Source organism: Lutra lutra, chromosome 4 (assembly GCF_902655055.1).
Source record: "Lutra lutra chromosome 4, mLutLut1.2, whole genome shotgun sequence".
Taxonomy (NCBI): domain Eukaryota; kingdom Metazoa; phylum Chordata; class Mammalia; order Carnivora; family Mustelidae; genus Lutra; species Lutra lutra.
In genome coordinates this window covers 60,733,909-60,755,930 of record NC_062281.1, presented here as the reverse complement: position 1 = coordinate 60,755,930, position 22,022 = coordinate 60,733,909, and the positions used below count along the sequence as shown (strand labels likewise).

Here is a 22,022-nt window from a genome sequence, read left to right as displayed (position 1 = left end):
AGGATCTGGCTCTCTGCTTGGCAGGGAGCCTGCTTCCCTCCTCTCTCTCTGCCTGCCTCTCTGCCTACTTGTGATCTCTGTCTGTGTCAAATAAATAAATAAAATCTTCAAAAAAAAAAAAAAAAAGTACAGGTAGCAACCTGGGCTTGATTGATACCTCATAGCTGGCAGACAAGGGCGGGGGTCTTATAGGACTGAACCCTAGACCTGTGGGATCTGATGCTGTCTCCATGGAGACAGTATCAGACCTGAGTTGAATTCTCAGACACCCTGCTTGGTGCTGTGTGGGTACCACGAACCCCTGTACATACACTAGAATTGGTGCAAGAACCAAAAGACAAGGGAACTTGCCTATACCTAATTACACAAATCTAAATTTCTAATATCATTAGTATGGCAAAACATATTAATGATATTAAAACTTACAATAATGTAAATTGTAACACAACAAAACAAAGTCTTCCACTTTGGTTCAAATGCACAGCATTTCAAGAATGTCCCTGCCAAAATAACTGTCTTTAAAAAGCTGAATAGTTTTGGCATTATCGAGGTACATAACAAGAAACCTGAAACACACTGGTATAACTGTAATTTCGAATGAGTTTTTGTGAAAATCACCGAAGTTATAGAAGCATACTGGCTGGGCTGGACAAAAATCCAAGGCTCACAGAACTATTGATATAAAACTTCTCTTTAAATAATAATAAAACAATATGAACACTCAGGTTTTAAAAGAGGATAGTTAAAATGCACTCAATAAGACTTCAAAGAGACATGTATCGATTTATGATAGGGATCCAAAAGCTTGCATCTGAAATAGGATAAAAACTTGAGGTGAGCTCAGGCAATGATGAAAGAACTACCAAGAATGTGCAAGTGTTCAGTCACATTCTTATCTGTGAAGTCAGCTTTATTAATAACTTTAATTGTATAATAATTATAATTATTTTATAGATTCAAGCAAAGGATGTGAGTTTAATACCTACATTCTAGTGAGCAAACAAGCTTTCTGTAATTTATAAATTTCAATTAAAGATTGGGTAATGAAAAAAATTTTAAAGTTAAAACAACTTAGTTTTCAGTACACTATGTATTTTTACTTTGTAATACAATATAGCTGTCACATACAATGGCTCTGATAGGCTTAAGTCAAATTTCAATGGGCAAGGAAGGCCAAAGAAGGGTTTATACAATATTCAATATGCAATCATATCTATTCAGTATACAATAAAATAAAAAAGTACTAACCTAGAAACACAGAAAAAGAATTTATTGTTTTTAAATTCCAGAAATTAAAAATAACAGAGTAGCATGTAATGCATAACAAGCTGGCCCTATAATTTCTAAACTACAGTCCAATGGAAACATTTAAGAATGAGAAACAGTCTACATGTTTTCCTACCAGGTAAAGACACCTGAGAAAGTTACCCATAAAGAAACAGGCTTTAAAACTCTTAACTACAAAGAACCTTTTACCGTGACATTATGAAGATATGCTCTGTGCCTGACAGGACACTAAGCCTTTTCCCACAGAGCTTCTGTTACTGCTCAGCTGCAGGCTGTGATCTATCAGTGATACAATATTCCACATCAATACCAAGCTCATTTGACCAAAGCAGCACTGCAATGTTTTAAAACCATCTGTTTATATTCAATAATATGTAAAAATCACAGTACACAAATTTGGATATGTTTAACTTGTCCATAAATAAGAGCATATTATCTTAGCGTAAGCTTTAGAAAGAGGTCTGAGCAGTCAGGCCAATAATGGGGGAAACAGACTCTACATTTTGACTAAAGTAATTATAAAATTGCAATTATTATCATCACCAAGAAATAACAAATAAATACAAATTTAAAAAATTTAAGTAGTTCCTCTGGCAGCAAAATTACATCTACCATAGTAACATTTCCAAGCAAAAAAAAATCAATTTGGAGCTTGAATGTATTTTGTGCTTTTTGTTTTTATAAAAATGCAGTGTTACTCTCAGACATTTCTAAATAACTAGATTTGTAAATAAGCAGTGAATTTCTTTTCATCACAGTTTATTTTTAGTTCATGGTGTGCAGATTATAGAACTAAATTATTAGCTTTTTACCAGTACGTTAACTGTATGAATCGTGGTCTTTTTATTTTAAACAGTGATTTACTGTCATTCTTAAGGTAAACAACAAAAACAAATTCTAAAATTTTAACTTCAAATTAAGTGTTTCAAATTTCAGATGACAGAGCCAATAACTGGTAACAGCTTCTTCAATTTCATATTAATAGTCTAATTAAAAACTTACTAAGGATTACCTGGCAGTAGATTTGAAAGAATCAGGTTTCTGTTGAAGGCAAACAAACAAAAAAACATGCAAAATACCTGCCAAAACACATGATCTTCTTTCTGATTTTATATCTAAACTTGTAAAATGTTTATAAATACATGATCATTCTACACAATACAGAGCTTCTAGAGCATTGCTAAAGGAAATTACAGTTTTTGGTCTTAAGGAATAAGACTAAGATGGAAAGGGGGATGAAAACGGTGAAATCTGGGGGTGCAGTACACTCTTCCTACGCACGAGCACGCAGCTGCTCATCCGGTCAGGTCAGTGGTTACCATTCAGTACATGATTCTCCCCGCAATTAAGAAATTAGAACACAGCTATTTCCTCGTCCTAGAGTTAACAATTCTTTTAAAAGCTCTATCCAGAAAGGACTGTTGTTTTGTTTTGTTTTGTTTTGTTTTAAAAGGGAACAAAGAATAAATAAGGAAAAAAATTTCCATCCCCAAATTCATATACACAGGTTCAGTGAGCTGTGAGCTACAGTCAGACTGACCGGTGAAACAAAACTGTTAGTACCATGAGACAGGTGCTACCCTAGACAGTTCAAAACATGATCCACTAAAACAAATACATGTTTTTATGCCTCAAACAACTAGAAAGCATGTCATTACTGTTTAATTAGCTCCTAAGATAATAGAGTTCTAGGATGTTGTACCTTCACGGTATACCTGAATCATTACTAGCAACAGAATGCCAACTTCAAAACTGCTATGAAAGTAAAATCATCATCAGAAAAATTCAGCCTTATTGTAAATGAGGGAGAACTTAGTGCTAAATACTAATACCAAATGTATGAAGGCAGAATTTTTGTTTGTGGAAGACAGAATGAGGAGTTAAATGCACCCAATCAAGACCAACTGGAAAACAGAACAGAGAATTAAAAATGTTTCAGAAAAAAAAAATAATAATAAGAGGAAGAAGAAGGACAACGGAGGTGATCCAGGCAGCACAAGAAGAATGGATAGAATGAAAATAAAAGAAAATGAGGCATGTGCATATGGCTCTCTTTTTTCTGACTTCTGTGTTCCTAATACTTCACAATGTAAGTGGCATATAGGTCACACTAGCAGGCAAGGATGAGCTTTCTGATGGATAGTGATGAAGGATTTGGGGCTAATGAATTTGTTTTCTTGTTTTTGTTTTTGCTTTTTTTTTAAATTCATACCTGAAAGCCTTGAATCCTTGCTAAATATTCCAGTTGTTTTGAAGGTTGTACTGGAGAACAAGGGGGAGTAGGAGAACTTCCTTTTAAACCTATGGCTTCAGCTGTAGGAGATGTTCCATTCATTAGGAGTTCCCTGGCAATTGTAGCTGAACTATTCGATGTGGGAGATATACTGAAGAAAGAGCTTGAGGGTTGGTTCATATCTTTGGGTGACAAATAGCCTAGAGTAGTGCCAGAGATTACTTTGTGGCGGCTGGCTTCCATCTCTTGATAAACATCAGGAGACAAATGAAGAATTCCTTTTGGAGCTATAAATAAAATTAAGGAACATTGTTATTATATTTAAATAATTAAAACAGAAACATGTTATAGCATTATTCATATAATGATTTTACTTGGTTTCATAACAAAGTGGTAAGAAACACTGTCAATTAAGCATCTTCCTCATAGGTGCCAAGGCATTTGCAGCCTCAATTTAGAGGTGAATAACATGTCAGAAGTTTAAAAAGATTGGGAATGTGCTGGGTCTTCAACCTGCAATTTAATATTTTATCATCTCCCAAAGAGACACGAAACCCCTCAAACATGCAGCAATTGAGAAACAGTAAGTCAAATGAAGGCTGAATCAGTCCAAGTCATCTGAGGTACAAACTCATATACCTGATTGGCCTATAGGTGTTCTTCCCCTCACAAAGGTATCCCACAGACAATTCTAACTCATGAACACTTCAAAAAGTGACAGAGTATCTTCTTCCCAAAACTGGCATTGTCTCCTATCTTGATAATCTCATTATGATGCCACCATTCATCTGCTCAGGTGCCCAACCTACACTCCTGACAGCCATTTTGACTCATTCATAGATAAGCAGTTACCATAGCCGCTCTAGAATTTGTCCCGTCATAATCAAGTATGCTAGCTCAAGCCAGACCACGGGCAGGTTCTGATATCAAGAGGAAGGAGCCAAGAGATACGTTATCAGTGGGTGGGGTTGTAAACCTATAAAAGAAGCCCTTTCCTTTGACTATCATTTGTCTCAGAGATGTTTCAAACCACATTTCACACTGAATGTTCTAATGTCTTTGGATCAGATATTAGCATCTCTCAAATCTTATCTTTAAAAATTACTGAGAAATCACCACTTTTGGAGAATGTGCTCTGACGGACACAACTTAATTCCCATGCTCTTGCCTCTCTCTCTCTCTCCCACCATTAACCTTCTGATTCAAGCCTTCACTGTTTCTCACCTGGACTACTGTAAACAATCACTAAAAGAGTTCGCTGTTGTGGCGCCTGGGTGGCTGTTAGTTAAGCGCAGGTCATGATCTCAGTGTCCAGGGATGGAGTTCTGTGTTGGGCTCCCTACTCAGTGGGAAGTCTGCTACTTCCTCTGCCCCTCCCCCTGCTTGTGCTCCCTAGAGCATGCTCTCTCTCTCTCTCAAATGAATAAAATCTTTTAAAAAAAAGTTTCACTGCTGCTAGTCTTCCTGGTGTCCATTTCCCCAAATGTCTATAACACAGCCCCAAATAAAAGTGTCCCATGATAAATAAATCTAGGAAATAATGCAAATGATCTCACATTCACACACCCCTACCTTTTGGAGGATTAAAAATGCACATTAGCGGCATAGTAAAGACTGAGAAGTTTAGAACAAAAATCTATTCAACTTGGTTTAACCCAGGACTTCACAAATTTATTTTTTATCTAATTTTTAAAATTTTAATTTAATTCTAGTATATTTAACATAGTGTTATATTAGTTTCAGGTGTATCATATACTGATTCAACAATTCTATATCCTAGTGTTTTACATAACATTAATAACAACTCTTTTAAACACTTTGAAAAATGCTAAGGCTAGCCATTTTCTTACTTTAATGTCTTTTCTGGCTTCCCATCACTGAACTATTAAGTCCAAACTCCTTGGGATGACATACAAAGCCCTTAATCATCTAGTTCCTCCTTACATTTCTATTCTCTTCTAAATTCTTCACGAAGATCCCATGTTCCAGTCATGCAGATATATTCACACTTTTCCAACATTTCACGCTGTTTGATCCCATCACATCTTATTTCTGTTGTTCAATTACAAACACACGCACGCACGCACACATGGTTAAGCTCCTATTGCTAGGTTCCAGGCACTGTGCTAACCAACGCTGTCCTGACCTCCAGTCAGGTTGAGTCTGTTAGGAGAGGAAAACGAAAAGGGATCATGTAAAGTGGTAGGTGCCTCAGTGAAGATGGATTCAGAGAGCAGTGGGCATGGGAAAGGAGAAGCACTAGGAGCTCAGGAAAGGCTTCCCGGGCATGACACTGACAGCAGATTTCAGGGGATAAGGAGAATAAAGCCAAGGAGGAAGAGAACTGAAGGCAGAGAGACAGAGGCAGGGACCAGTAGAGTGCGTGTGCCAGAAAACCTTCAGCAGTTCCTTACCACTAGGGCATGAAGAGACAGGTGGGAACTGCAAAAGGTTAAGGTGGAGGGAGGCAGGGGCCAAGGTCCAGGGACTTTATCCCAATAGCATCAAAACATAAAATATTTGTTATTTTTTAAAAATAATTTATACAGCTCAAATTAATAATTTTATTTTATGGATAATGGATTGGCTTTATTATTATGCCTTTGTGTTAGTTTTATAACTGGGAAGAAATTTCAATAAAATTTTTTTAAAAGAAAACATGCACTGGATAAAATACAGACAAATCTTCCTCTAATCAGAGGAAATGACTATTAACATTATGCTTTAAATATATGCTTTTAATCTTTTTTTTTGTATGAACTTTTTTGGTGTTGAGTTTAAGAAATATGTTAAAACATAGGCCTACCATATGATCCTGTTGTTTATAAAACAATATACTTCTACTACTACTATTAAGGCATAATATTTCATTACATGAATTGTTTCCTTAAACAAGTCCATATTGTTGGACATCTAACTTTTTTCCAAATTTTTGTAATTATAAACAACATAGTGATGAACATTTTTGTTTTTAAATCCTTGTTTATAGAAAAATTTATTTCCTTAAATTACAAGCAGAATTGCTATTCAAACAATATACATTTTAGGTTTTGACATTAACAATTTGCTCCAAATTGGTACAACTCCAAAAAAGCTGTAAGAATTTCACACTCCCATATTAATATATGAAAGTACCTATTTTTTCCTATTTTGGGGTTGAATATTGTTATTATTTAAAAAAAACTTTGTCTCTGCTTTGTGTGTAGATAAGTGAGAAGATTTTTAAATGATACCCTCTGTAACAAAACAATAAAAAAAGGTACGTTCAGTCCTACACCCTGACCTCTGGGGAGGTGAGAGGAGCTACAGATCCCCAATGATTTAATCAACCTTGCCTACGTAATGGAACCTCCATATAAAACCCTTAAATGATGAAGCCTGGAGAGTGCCTGAGTTCTGAATATATTCATGTGCTGAGAGGGTGGTGTACCCCTATGCCAACTGCTGTGCTCCAGACCCTTCTAGACCTCACCCCATGGTACCTCATCATCTGGCTGTTCATTTATATCCTTTATAAAAAAAAAAAAAACAGTGATAGTAAATAAAATATCCTTCTGAGTTCTGTGAGCCATTCTAGCAAATGATCAAACTTGAGGGGGTTGTGGAACTCCCTAAATTGAGAGCCAGTCAGTTGGTGAGAAGTACAGGGGGCAGCATGGGACTTGTGACTGGCATCTGACATGGGGCAGTCCTGTGGGGCTGAGCCCTTCATCTGTGGGGCTCTACATTAATTCTGAGTCATGTCAGAATTGAGTTGAACTATAAGACACCCAACAGGTTGGAAAATTGGAGAATTGGTTGATAATGAGGGAAAAAAATCCTCACATATTTGGTGTCAGAAGTGCTGTAAAAACAGTTCATATGTCAAAATTGATCAAACTGTACACATTATATGCAGCTTATTATACTTCAATTATACCTCAATAAAGTTGTAAGAATATTTGCCAATTTGATAAATGAAATGTCTTACTGGTTTTTGTTTTTTCACAAGCTGCATAAATACCACATATAATTCTTACTTAAATACTAATTTAAATGTTAGGACTCTAAATTCTACACTCTATATAAGAAATCAAGAAACTAACAGCATTACTTCAGTATTGTTATTATACAGCAGTACTGGGCTTGCCAATAACAATATTATAAAGCAACAAAAATGCTCTCTCAACACTCCAGAGAGGCATTACATCACAGCGTAAGAACTCATGCAGAGTTCAGGCTCCCTTATTCTACAGTAAAGCCCGAGTTGACTTTTCTTCATAAATAAAGAAGATTCCTTTCTAGAGAGCTCAACTAATATAATAGTTGTTGAAAGACTGTAAAGACACATGTGGATTTCTGCGGTCAACTACCGAATGATTTTTAACTTGAATATTAGTAACAGAGTGTATGGATTGGTCACAATTCATTTATGTTCTTCCTGCTGTAAATGTAAGTAGCTTTTCAGTAGGGTGAGGGCCTGAAAGTAGAATCAAAGAGTAATTTAGGCTCTACATATTTAAGAACTTTAACTTATTTTGCCAATTAGGCCTCCTGAAAAACTATACCAATTTATGCTTCTATTAGCAGTACGTGACTAAACCTGTTTTTCTCATTCGTCTGTTGACACAGGTTTTAGTTATTCTAAATAATTATTGACACTACCACATTTCATTGTTATATTGATTTACATTTATTTAATTACTGTGCAGGATAAACTTCTTCTCGTGAAGAAGGTCTGTGCCTTCTTTTCTGTTAGTCTGGACCTCAGTTTTCCTCAGGGACTTCAAATGTATTCCCCTTGCTCAAGCCTATTACATCCTACTATATTCATGTTCTTTCTGAGATGTCCCTAACCCATTCTCCCATCATCTCTGTCTGACTTTGCCTTTAATACTCCTACGCTGGTACTAATGGTCTGTAACCATTGTACATAGCTACACTGCAGATACAACCCTGGCATTATGCTAGCATTTTAAATGAAATTATCTCATTTAATACTCCACAACAACCACATGAAAAGGGCATTTTTATTTCTCTATATTAGAAATGAAAAAACCTGAAGCATGGCGCTTTGCCAAGGTCATATGGATAAGACAAAGCAATGCTAGACTATGACTCCGAGGCATCTGACTCTAGAGCCTGGATACCTAAATATTACATTCGATGACCTCCTGAAAGAACAACTGAGGAGCTAAGTGCAGGGCCCAGCCAGCTCCAAACAGGTATATTTAATCCAGGAATTAAACTCCACGCCTGGGGTTTGCCTGGGGTGACACTAGGCTGATCCATGTCCCTGTGGTTGCCCCTCAACATTCCAGAGACCGTGTCACCAAAATTTCCCTAAAATATGGATGTTCGAATAGGATTTTAAAAGCCCAACCTTGCCAACCACTGTGACATCTGACAAAATGAAGAATGCTGGATCATCGTGCCCATTTTACATGTTTCTCCCATTAGGCCTGTGCTGCTTTCTAGTGTGTACGTGAACCTTCCGGTTCACGCAGAACCTCCTGGAGCATCTTCATGGAGCTCCAGTCCTTACTGGGAGAGTTGCAGAGGACATTATGAATCAAGCTCTCTTTAAAGATTTTATCATATGTGCAGATAAGCAAACTCAGGAGAACCTTGCCTTTCAACGTTCAGTAACGTCCTGACTCTCTGAGAGAGGCTGAAGAATGTGTTAATGAGTAGTGAGTACTATCAGGGTAGCAGAACAATAGGGCAAGCCAATGTAGTAAGATCGACAATGTTATCACACTGGTGCAAATGGTTAATCTGTAAGGAAGCATTTCCCTGCAAGCCCATGAAATGAGTACATAGCTATTTCTTAGTAAAATCGATTAGTCACTTTTTATATCAAAGCTTTGAATTTTTTGAATTTTTGTCACAAAACTTGGACTAAATTTTTTTAATAAATATTCAAATATCCAACAATCCTCAGGTCTTCTTTTGCCACAGTGAGTTCTGCATAACAAAAAGTTATAATTCACATAGGGCTAAAATAATTTTTAAAGTGAGACAAGGAGCAGAATGCTGGGGTGGCAGATTCCTCTGACTGAAATTTAGCACATGTGGGGTAGATAGACTCTGCTTCTACTTTGATAACATCATGGACAATTCACCAAATTTTAATAAGAAAGTCAATTATCTGTGTATACTTTGAAAGCTGATGCCTCAGATTTTTATTCTTTCTTTGGCCAGAAAGAATATTTTGCTGGGGTGCTTCGGTAGCACAGTTGGTTAAGTGTCTGACTCCTGGTTTCAGCTCAGGTCCTGACCTCAGGGTTGTGAGATCAAGCCCCATGTTGGCATCCACATTCAGCACGGAGTCTGCTTAAATAAATAAATCCTGAGCATACAGTGTACAGCATGGTGACTATAGTTAAAAATACTGTATTGCATATTTGAAAGTTGTTGAGACTAGATCTTAAAAGTTCTCATCATAAGAAAAAAAATGGGTAACTGTGTGGTGATGGATGTTAACTAGACTTCCTAAAACGAAATAAAATAAAATCAAACTAGGGGAAAAAAAAAAGACTCCACCTCCCTTTGCTCCTTACCCCACCCCAACTCCCTTTCTCTAAAATAAATAAATAAATCTTAAAAAAAAAAAAGAATACTTTTGTTTAGGGTTATCTATCCTACTCTTGATTATCATCAATTATTTTAAAACACCCCTCAATTTTTTGAACTGGTTATCTGAAAAGTTACGTGGCTGCTCCTGGCAAAATTGATTCCCAGTGAGTTTTGCTTTTTAAAATCTCTTGTCCAAAGTTTTAAATGGCAGCCAGGTACTAATATGTTACGTGGCTGATCTTCCAGTTGATAAAGGTGAAGTCCACCTTGCTAGCATTTGCTGCTCACTAAATTTCCCTTGTGTGTCTTGATGGTGTTAATAACATCTTTTGTCATCATTCTAATCTGCTCAATAAACCTTACCTTTAAAGTTTCAGAAACAAATTGTAATTTTAGAAAAATCTTAAAAACTGGGAAATGGACTACTGTTTCACAACAGGAAATCTGAGAAAAGCATGAGCAACAATAACATGATTTATCTATTTTACAATGATTTTTAAAAATCATCTCCACGAAAATTCATGAAATCCAAGTAGGGTCTATTGTATTATACCAGTATCAATTTCCTAGTTTTGTAAATGTAATTATGTAAATTGTCACCACTGGGAGAAGCCGAGTGATGGGTACACGCAAACCATCTGTACCACTTTTACAGCTTTAAAAAGTTGTAAAAACCCAATTATGAGAAAGCGCTGTTATATTGCTCTGGGCCTCTCGCTCTGTACAGAGACCCTAGAACAAGATCCTGTTGAGACATCAAGGTAGGAAGGACAGTGGCACTAGCACTAGATATGGCCCTCAGAGCAAGCGGGGCTGGCACTGGCAGTGCCTGCTCCTTGAGGGCTGCAGCTTTGACCACTGCCTCTGCCTAATGCAGTCTCTGGTTTCCAGGCTCTGGGCTCAAGGCTAGTAATCTTTCTTTCCCAGGAAGTTCAGGGCCATTTATCAGATGAGCACGTATGCAGCCCAAGAAGGAACCACCAGACCACCATGGTCACCTTCCCAGAGACAGGAAGAGTCAATCCATCCTCTGCATGTTCTTTAGCTACTAAGCTGATTGGACCTTAGAAATTTCTATTTCCAGCAAACTGTAAGAGACTCTTAACTCTAGGAAACAAACTGAGGGTTGCTGGAGGGGAGGTGGGTGGAGGGTTAGGTAAATGGGTGACAGACATTAAGGAGGACACTTGATAATAATGAGCAACTGATGAATCACTAAACTCTACCCCTAAAACTAATAATATAGTATATGTTAACTAAAGTGCATTTAAATAAAAAATTTTTAAAAAGAGGGGCGCCTGGGTGGCTCAGTGGGTTAAAGCCTCTGCCTTCGGCTCAGGTCATGATCCCAGGGTCCTGGGATCGAGCCCCGCATCGGGCTCTCTGCTCAGCAGGGAGCCTGCTTCCCTTCCTCTCTCTGCCTGCCTCTCTGCCTACCTGTGATCTCTGTCTGTCAAATAAATAAATAAATAAATAAATAAATAAATAAATAAATAAAATTTTTAAAAAGAGAAATCTCCATTTCCTGCTGCCGTATTGTTGAGATACAATGGAACAGGGTGTTGTTTTTAGGGGACCCCACCTCTCATTTTCCACACAGCTCAGTATCCACCTGTCTTCAAGCTGAGGCTCAAGGGTCCCTAGTTCTGCCTAATTTTTAAGTCAAATATAAATTATCTAGGAGGAAACAAAAACCAATTAATGCAAAATTTGGAAGAAATTCTTCTGAAAATCAAACTAAAAAAGGAAAATGTTGGATAAAAGCAATACAATGGAAAAAAATCAAACAAATGTAAATAATTTATCCGAGTTTTTAAATTTTAATTTATTTTAATTTTTTTTTATTTGTTTGAGAAAGAGAGGGAGACCAATGAGGGAGAGGGAGAGGGAGAAGCAGATTCCCCCCTGAGCAGAGAGCTGGACATGGGGCTCCATCCCAGGACCCTGAGATGACATGAGCCAAAGGCAGACACCTAACAGACTGAGCCACACAGGCGCCCCAGAATTTCTTTTTTAAGGTCAGTTTCAGAATCAGCTTGGAAGAAAAGTTCTCTTAACTAGCCAACATTTGATCACACCTCACATTACAGATAACGCTAAAGCTATTCTGATTAAAGAAATAGCTACACTGATGGGACATCTGGGTGGCTCAGTCAGTTAAGCAACTGCCTATGGCTCAGGTCATGATCCCAGCGTCCTGAGACTGAGTCCCAAATTGGGCTCCTTGCTCGTCAGGGAGCCTGCTACTCCTTCTGCCCCTCCCCCTGCTTATGGTCTCTCTCACTCTCTCTCTCACATTCTTTCTCAAATAAATAAATAAATAAATAAAATCTCAAAAAAAAAAGCTACACTGAAAAAGATGTCATTACTGAACTAATGAAAAAAATGACATATTTTAATGTGCTCAAAAAGCATAAATTAAATCAGTGGTGAAAACTAACCTTATTCTTGTCCTTAAGAGTTAGACAGCACTAATTTTGTTAATTTGTGCATTTTATTGGTCTTTTTTTCTTTTTTTCTTTGTTTTTTTTTGGGAGGGCAGGGGCTACATTTTACATGATGTATGTGAACTTATTAATTTGGTGAATGCATATTTATTAAATTACTGGCAGAACTTGTTGGCAAGATACGAAAAACTTCTGGTGAGCATAGTACCAAGAGGAAAAAGTGCTTAGTGCAGCCCTAATCCACAAAAGGTGGAATCCTAGGGGAGAGTCCTGACAGGAAGCCATGAAACAGAACCCTGCACACCTCAGGGGGATTGTACCTTCATTATTTCAGTAGTATAATGCAGTTTAGGGAAACAACTAAATGGTAAATGATAAGTTTCCTTTAAAAACCTAAAAACAATAATAGCAAAAAAAAATGCTATTGAATTTTTAAAAAAACAAATTTCAAATAAATTGGGGAATGCCTTTGGAAAGCTTGTTCCACTGCACTAATGTACACTATCTTAGCCAAGGAAAGGGGCTAGGCAAGCGTTTTCAAACCCAGGAGCTGAACTGTTATTTTTTCTTGAAAAAAGAAAATTAAAAAATATATAATGACAAAGGATAAGGACCTGAGTATGGTGAATAAATCTACAATTCACCTTAAAAATAAAGATGGTTTCAGTTGGCTTATGTAGAAGCTGCTCAAGGCTCAACATTTTCAGTAAGATAGAACTGTGAATATTTCTATTGAGTAAGACAAAACTGTTAGGGTAAAAATGAAGTTTGAGAGCAACTTGTGAAGATAATGAGCCGCGTTCAATTATGTGTCATTTAAATAGGGTTAAAATGTTGCTTATAAAATAAAGATCATTAGTCATCTTTCTCCACACACACAAAAAATCCATTTTAGTGACTACTTCCCCAAACTGCAAAAAAAAAGCCCCCACCAAACCCCATCCCCCCAACAATGGATTATATAAGCCCTCCATATGATACAAATGACCACTCTCTCAGCAGGAAGAAACATACTTAAACAGTTGTCTACTGCAAAACCCCCCTACATTGCATCCCATTGTTCCCCTGCTTGCACTCCAAGCATCTGTTCCAGATAGCACATAAAACAATAATAATTATAGCTAAAACTCACACAGTCTTTACTGGAAAGCAGGATTTGCATGTATTACCTCAGTAATCCTCACAATGACCCTCTGTCACAGGAATTATGATTATCTCCATTTTTACGGTCGAAGGCCCCAAGGCACAGCAAGGTCATGGTGACCTCTCAAAGTTACAGCTGGTAAGTGGCAAGCCTTAGGACTGCAACCAGGCATCTGGCTTTGGGGTCAGCATGTGTAACTACCATTCAATCAGTAAAACAAACAAACAAATATAAAACCCAGAGCTATTATTCTTTGCATCTGTAAGTTCAAGTTCTGTGCAAATGAGTCCTGAAATATTCTAACACCAGAACAGAGAAAAGAAACTGTCAAGATAAACTTAATATGAGGTGTCTCCTGTTTTTCATTTCAAACTTATTTTCTAGGCTCAATGAACCAGAGTCTCACTCAAGTAGCATAATAATAGAAAAGACAGACACAGGAGCCAGGCAGAAATTACTTAAAAAAAAAAAAAAAAAATTCCTCTTGTGAAACTACCATTTGGGAAGACATTGAAAAATAATGTGCTCAGCCAGCATCATAATTTTGTTGTGAGAAAGTAACTTCAAGTATTAAGTTAACATAATAGAAAAAGCACAGCTTTAGGATGAAAGAATTTAATCCACACAACACTTTCTTTTCATTCTCTTTATATGGTATAAATTATGCTTTAGTTTATTACAAATTAGTCTATGTATTACTCAGAAAGTTATGGCTGATTCCACAATATTGTAAATAAAATGAACTGATTGGAATTATATAAATATTAAGGACACTTCTTATTTTAAAAATTGCCTTGCAAAAATAACAAATTCATTTTTTAGGTCAGGAGTTTTTGTCTAGCGAGGCACTTAGACAAAAACTACTATTTAATTCAGAGAAGCACACACAAAAAACTGTTGTTTTACTTTTTTTTTAATCATTTTTTTTATTTTTAAAGATTTATTTATTTGACAGACAGAGATCACAAGTAGGCAGAGCAGCAGGCAAAGAGAGAAAGGAGGAGGCAGGCTCCCCGCTGAGCAGAGAGCCCGACGCGGGGCTCGATCCCAGGATCCAGAGATCATGACCTGAGCCGAAGGCAGAGGCTTTAACCCACTGAGCCACCCAGGCGCCCCTAATCATTTTTTTAAATTTATTTTCAGCATAACAGTATTCATTGTTTTTGTACCACACCCAGTGCTCCATGCAATCCATGCCCTCTCTAATACCCACCACCTGGTTCCCCCAACCTCCCACCCCCCTACCTCTTCAAACCCTTCAGATTGTTTTTCAGAGTCCATAGTCTTTCATGGTTCACCTCCCCTTCCAATTTCCCCCAACTCCCATCTCCTAACTCCCCATGTCCTTCATGCTATTTGTTATGTTCCACAAATAAGTGAAATCATATGATAATTGACTCTCTGCTTGACTTATTTCACTCAGCATAATCTCTTCCAGTCCCGTCCATGTTGCTACAAAAGTTGGGTATTCATCCTTTCTGATGGAGGCATAATACTCCATAATGTATATGGACCACATCTTCCTTATCCATTTGTCCGTTGAAGGGCATCTTGGTTCTTTCCACAGTTTGGCAACCGTGGCCATTGCTGCTATAAACATTGGGGTACAGATGGCCCTTCTTTTCACTACATCTGTATCTTTGGGATAAATATCCAGTAGTGCAATTGCAGGGTCATAGAGAAGTTCTATTTTTAATTTCTTGAGGAATCTCCAAACTGTCCTCCAAAGAGGCTGCACCAACTTGCATTCCCACCAATGTAAGAGGGTTCCCCTTTCTCCACATCCCCTCCAACACGTTTCCTGTCTTGCTAATTTTGGCCCTCAACTCTATGTTCAGTTAATCTTCGACAAAACAGGAAAAAATATACAGTGGAAAAAAGACAGTCTCTTCAATAAATGGTGCTGGGAAAACTGGGCAGCTATATGTAGAAGAATGAAACTCGACCATTCTCTTACACCGTACACAAAGATAAACAAAATGGATAAAAGACCTCAACGTGAGACAGGAATCCATCAGAATCCTAGAGGAGAACACAGGCAGTAATCTCTTCGATATCAGCCACAGCAACTTCTTTCAAGATATGTCTCCAAAGGCAAAGGAAACAAAAGCCAAAATAAACTTTTGGGACTTCATCAAAATCAAAAGCTTCTGCACAGCAAAGGAAACAGTCAAGAAAACAAAGAGGCAACCCACAGAATGGGAGAAGATATTTGCAAATGACAGTACAGACAAAAGATTGATATCCAGGATCTATAAAGAACTCCTCAAACTCAACACACACATAACAGATAATCATATCAAAAAATGGGCAGAAGATATGAATGGACACTTCTCCAATGAAGACATACAAATGGCTATCAGACACATGAAAAAATGTTCATCATCACTAGCCATCAGGGAGATTCAAATTAAAACCACACTGAGATATCACCTTACACCAGTTAGAATGGCCAAAATTAGCAAGACAGGAAACAACATCTGTTGTTTTACTCTTACCGATGACAACAAAGGCCAAGTCTGGAGCCTAAACTTTTACTCCCAAAAAGCCATAACAAGATTCCCCACACCCTCACTGTGGTAGTATTAGAGAAGGCCTAGTAGGGAACTGGGACTTCACCCTATAGTATCAATGGAGATCACAGAAAGCCTGGACATTTACCTTACCCCCACCCAGCAGTAATGAGATGTCTTTTCCTCTCCCTGCTGGAGTGTTGTTAGGAAAGGAACCGCAGAGAGTGAGGACTTTAATCATCAACTAGTAATGAAAGGATTATTTCCACTGTGGTGTCTATGAAGATCATGTGCAGCCAGAATTCACAGCCTATCCATCAATAATAAAGAGCCCCCCACCTTGGGTATCACTGTAGGTAAAAGGGGTAAACTGGACTTGCACCTGCAACTAACAATAACAAGGCGGCACCCCTCATTCACAGGCCAAGTGGCACCCCCCACACACACCACTAGAAACAGGTTTATAAAAGATTCATAGTCTCATCATATGAAAATGTCCAAGTTTCAATCAAAACTTGCAAATGATATCAAGAACCATGAATATCTCAAATTGAATAGAAAAAAAATCAAAAGATGCAAATATTGAGAGGACAGAGATTTTGGAATAATCTAACAAAAATTTTAGCAAGTAGAAACATGCTTGAAACAACTATAAAACAGAAAGCTTTGGCAAAGAGAAAGTCTCAGAAAAGAAATGAAAGATAAAAAGGAGAACCAAATGACAATTTTGGAACTGAAATACACAGTAATTGAAATAAAAATCTGAGTGGATGGTTTCAATGGCTGAATGGAGGGAACAGAAGAAACAATTAGTGAAGTGGAAGTTAAAAAAGGTAGAAATTACCCAATAAAAACAACAGAGGAAAAAAAAAGACTGGAAAAAATGAATAATGAATACCTCAAGGATTAGTGAAACTACAAAAGAAGATCTAAAATCTACACTTAGATTTTTGGAAGAGGGTGGGGCTGAAAAAAGCACTGAAGAAATAATGGCTGAAAATGCCTGAAATTGGCAAGAGTCAAAAACCTCACAAATTCAAAATGCTGTGTGAACCCCAAGTGGGAAGAACATAAAGAAATCCACAATAAAACACATCATAATTAAACTTCCAGGGCGCCTGGGTGGCTCAGTGGGTTAAGCCTCTGCCTTCGGCTCAGGTCATGATCTCAGGGTCCTGGGATCAAGTCCCGCATCGGGCTCTCTGTTCTGTAAGGAACCTGCTTCCTCCTCCTCTCTCTCTCTCTCTCCCTGCCTCTCTGCCTACTTGTGATCTCTGTCTGTCAAATGAATAAATAAAATCTTTAAAAACAAAAACAAACAAACAAAAAACTTCCAAAAACTAAAGACAAAAAAAAAAAGGAATCTTGAAAGCAGTCAGAAAAAAAGCAAAACTTAACCTGGCTCAGGTCATGATCCCAGGGTCCTGGGATCGAGCCCCACATCAGGCTCTCTGCTCAGCGGGAAGCCTGCCTCTTCCTCTCTCTCTCTGCCTACCTCTCTGCCTATTTGTGACCTCTGCCTGTCAAATAAATAAATAAAATCTTAAAAAAAAAAAAAAGAATTCCATATCCAGAAAACAAAAACAAAAACAAAAACTTTAGGAATAAAGGGGATATTGAAGCATTCTCAGATACAGGAAAACTAAGACAATTTTCACCAGTAAACTCACCCTAAAAGAAAGGCTACACCAAATCCTCTAGCAGAAAAGAAACAAAAAAAGAAGGAACCGCAGAACGTAAAGAAGAAAGAAGAAACATGGTAATCAAATAATATGGGTAAATATACTAGAATCAAAATAATCAAACTGAAATTTTTAATTTATTATTATTATTATTAATCAAATAATATGGTTAAATATACTAGAATCAAAATAATCAAACTGAAATCAAACTGAAATTCTAAAGAGTGATCAAGTAACCCATAGGAGGCAAGAAAAAAACAACAAAAAAGAATAGATAGGAAAAATAAAATGGCAGACTTAAACCCTAACATACCAATAATTATATTAAATATAAATGACCTAAATATACAAATAAAAAGGAAATTGGCAGAGTAGATTAAAAAATATAACCCAATTATATGCTGTCTAAAAGAAACTCCAAGTATTATGAGATAGGCAAGTTAAAAGTTAAGGATAAGGAAGTTTTTCTTATAAATATTAATCAAATACTATTAAAAAAAAAAAGAGCAGGGCATTCTATTTCCAAAAGAGGACATGAGGAAATCTATTAACGCACCCCCATCAAACAACCATAACTGAAAACTATTTTAATTTAAAAAAACCTTTTTAAGTTTCTGGAAATTGTTCTAAGTGCATACAGCAAATCAGACATTTTCCAATGTAATAAAAAAAATTGGCTAGACTCTGTCCCCAGTTCTTAGGAGGTAGCCTCTAAATCCTTGGAATTTCTTTTGTTATTCATGGGGGACCCCTTGGACCACATCAGAGTTTATGCTAACAAAATGATTCAAGATGGGTGATGGCCATGTCAGAAAAACCAACTATGTGATTAGATGGTTAGAGCTTTGAATCAAATTATATCAGCCCAATTTCTGAGAAAGGAGAGAGCTGGAGACTGGTATCAACTTCCTGGCCAATGAATGATTCAATCAGTTATGCCTATAAAATGAGACCTCATAAAAATTCTGGGCAATCTGAAAACTTGAGTGAGCCCCCTGGCTGGCAATACTCTGTGCATATTACACATGTTGTGTAAGGAAGGATGATGCACCCTGACTTCATGAGAAAAGGGCTGGAAGCTTTGTGTTTAGGAACCTCCCATATCTGACCCTATACATCTCTTGGTTGGTTCTGATTTGTATCCATTCTGCGATAAAAATATCATAATCTTAAGTATAGGACTTTCCTGGATTCTGTAAATCATTCTAGTGAATTATCAAATCTAAAGGGCCATGAAAAGCTGTGAATTTATAAATAGTTGGTCAGAAGTGAGAGTGGTCCTAGAAACCCTCCAACAGCGGCTGGTATCTGAAGGGAGGTCAGTCTTGTAGTGACCATGGGACATTAAGCATAACTCCAGGTTTTGCATCAGAAGTCATTATACTAAGTCACTGATCAAGAAAATCTAACAAATCTTGGCAAAAACAAGAATCTGTGGCATTTGAGCCATGACCCATTTCCTCCCCCATAAACAGCTAAGAAGATGGTGGTGGGGGCTCTCTTTCTCCTCAATCTCCTGTTAAGGAATATGGCATTTTACCAGGAAGGGCAGACTACCAGAATATCTCATTTCCCCTAGCTGGAAGCTGAAAAAGCTAAATTCCTCACATACATGGCCATGAAACTGGGCAATCCCTTCTTCCATCCAGCCCCCACTCATACAGTGAAGGCTCTACACAAGCACAGCAGGCTGAAAAAAAATGTGGGAACTGACATCCCTCCCTCAGCTTGCTCAGAGGAGCGAGGTTCATGTCAGGAAAGGCAAGCTAAGGGCAACAGAGTCTACCTCCCCTGCCCAACACTCTGGTCATAAAGCAGGGGTGTCACTCTCAGAGAAGTGACAACTGTCCCCATTCTCACTCCAGAGCACTGACTCAGAAATTATGCCCAGGGGGTGAGGTAGTCTATAACAGAGCTGTAGAGATCTCTCAAATGAAATTACTTTATTTGAAATGGATTATGGGAAAGTTTAAGCCTAAGAGCACTCTTGAAAACATTGGAGATTTTGGTGGTTAGCAATCCACAGGAATCTGCTAACTTCATGAAAGCAACAGGAAGCTATACTGTAAACCTGTCAGTTTCCCAGAAAGAACCAGGGAAAGAGACAGACAAGAAGAGTGCTCTTGGGGTCAAAACCTGAAATACTGGCCTCAAAAAAATATTCTGAAAAGGGATCCAAATGTAACTGAATCAGACTTGCAGCAATTTACGTCCCAAGAAAACAACAGGGCTATCTGCCAGCAATTAGTGAAATCCAGCAGCTGAGTGTTAAATCAACAAAGGCAGAAAACTTAACAGAGATCAGACAGAGTAAAATAGAGCCCTACTAAATCTACTGTCATCCCATTTGACCACATACACATTAAAGACTCCTCCCTCTGAGAAAGGTGACATCAGAGGCTTCATATTGCAAGAGAAAAAAATCTCACAAAAGTAGTCTAGCTTTTCACCTAAGAATAGGAACAGGACAAGGATCCCCATTTTTGATATGTCTATTCAATAAATATTAGAAGTTCTAACCTGAGCAATTAGGCAAGAAAAAGAAATAGAAAACATTCAAACTGTAAATAAAGAAGTAAAATTACGTCTGGTCACAGATTATATGATCTTACCTGCAGAAAACAGGTAAAAAAAAACCTGCAGATTCCATAAACTGTTAGAACTTATACATAAACACAGCAAAATAGCAGGACATAAAGTCAAAACACAAAAATTAGTTTGGATTTCTATACACTAACAAGCTATCTGAAAAGGATATTAGGAAAATAATCCATTTACAATAGCATAAAAAATACAATATTTAGATTATTCATAATTGTGAATTATTAAATTTAGTATTATCAAATGCCCATACTGTCAAAACCATCTACAGATTTGATGCAATCCTTATCTAAATATCACTGGCTCTTTTTACAGGAAAAAAACCCTAAAGTTCATATGGAACTATAAGATAGGCAAATCAATCTTGAGAAAGAAGAATGAAGCTAAAGACACCACACTTACTGGTTTTGAAACATTACAAAGCTAAAGTAATCAAAACTCTGAGGACTGGCATAAAAATGGATATATAGACCAATAGAACAGAACAGAAAGTCCAGAAATAAATTCCCATATATTTGGTCAAGTAATCTTTCACAATGGTGTCAAGAATACACAATGAGGAAAACACAGCACATTCAACAAATGGTGTTGGACAAACTGGATATCCAGAACCAAAGGAATGATACTGAACCCTTACTTTACACCATATACATACACAAAAAATCAACTCAAAGTGGATTAAAGATTTAAACATAAAATCCAGGCAATGATTTCTTAAATATGATACTAAAGCACAGGCAAAAAATGCAAAAATAGACCCAAGTGAGACTATTTCAAACTGAAAATCTTCTGTACAGAGAAGGAAACCATCAAAGAGTGAAAAGGCAACTTATGGGATGGGAGAAAATATTTGCAAACCATGTATCTTATAAGGGGGTAATACTCAAAATATATAAAGAACTCCTACAATTCAACAACAAAAAGACTAATAATCTGGTTTAAAATATGCAGGGGAAGGATGTGAACAGATATTTCTCCAAAGAAGACATACGAACGGCCAACAGGTATATTAAAAGATGCTTGACATCACCAATGATCAAAGAAATGCAAATCAAAATGTTAATGAGGCATCACCTCACCCCTAGTAGGATGGCCATTACTTAAAAGAAAAAAAAAAGGAAATATTAATGAAGATGTGAAGAAATCTGAACCCTTGTACACAATTAGTGGGAATGTAAAATAGGGCACCCATAATGAGAAAAAGTATGGAGATAACTCAAAAAATTATAAAAAGAACTACCACATGAAACAGCAACCCCACTTCTGGGTATTTATCCAAAAGAACTGAAAACAAGATCTGAAAGAGAATTTGCATTCTCATGTTCACTGCCACTTCATTCACAACAGCAAAAAGTAGAAATAATCTAATCTACATCAGTGGATGAATGGATAAAGAAGAATGGTATATACATACAGTAGAATATTATTTAGCCATAGAAAGAAGGAAATCCTGTCATATGTAATAACATGCATGAACCTTGAGAACATTATACTAAGTGACATAAGGCAGACACAGAAAGACAAATATTACATGATCCCACCTATATGAGGTATCTA

General features: G+C 37.1%; 1 protein-coding gene across 19 annotated transcripts in view; it reads right to left on the bottom strand.

The window, feature by feature from the left end:
* The window catches only part of STAU2 (staufen double-stranded RNA binding protein 2), a 320,498-nt gene that overhangs the window by 130,813 nt on the left and 167,663 nt on the right, over positions 1-22,022 (bottom strand). For 18 of the 19 annotated variants that reach the window (XM_047728851.1, XM_047728856.1, XM_047728849.1 and 15 more), the window contains one exon: positions 3,500-3,807. In XM_047728851.1, the coding sequence (XP_047584807.1) occupies positions 3,500-3,807 (308 nt within the window). Of the gene's footprint in view, positions 1-1,071; positions 2,633-3,499; positions 3,808-22,022 lie in introns of those variants that run through there. The other variant, XM_047728855.1, reaches the window with a different exon arrangement.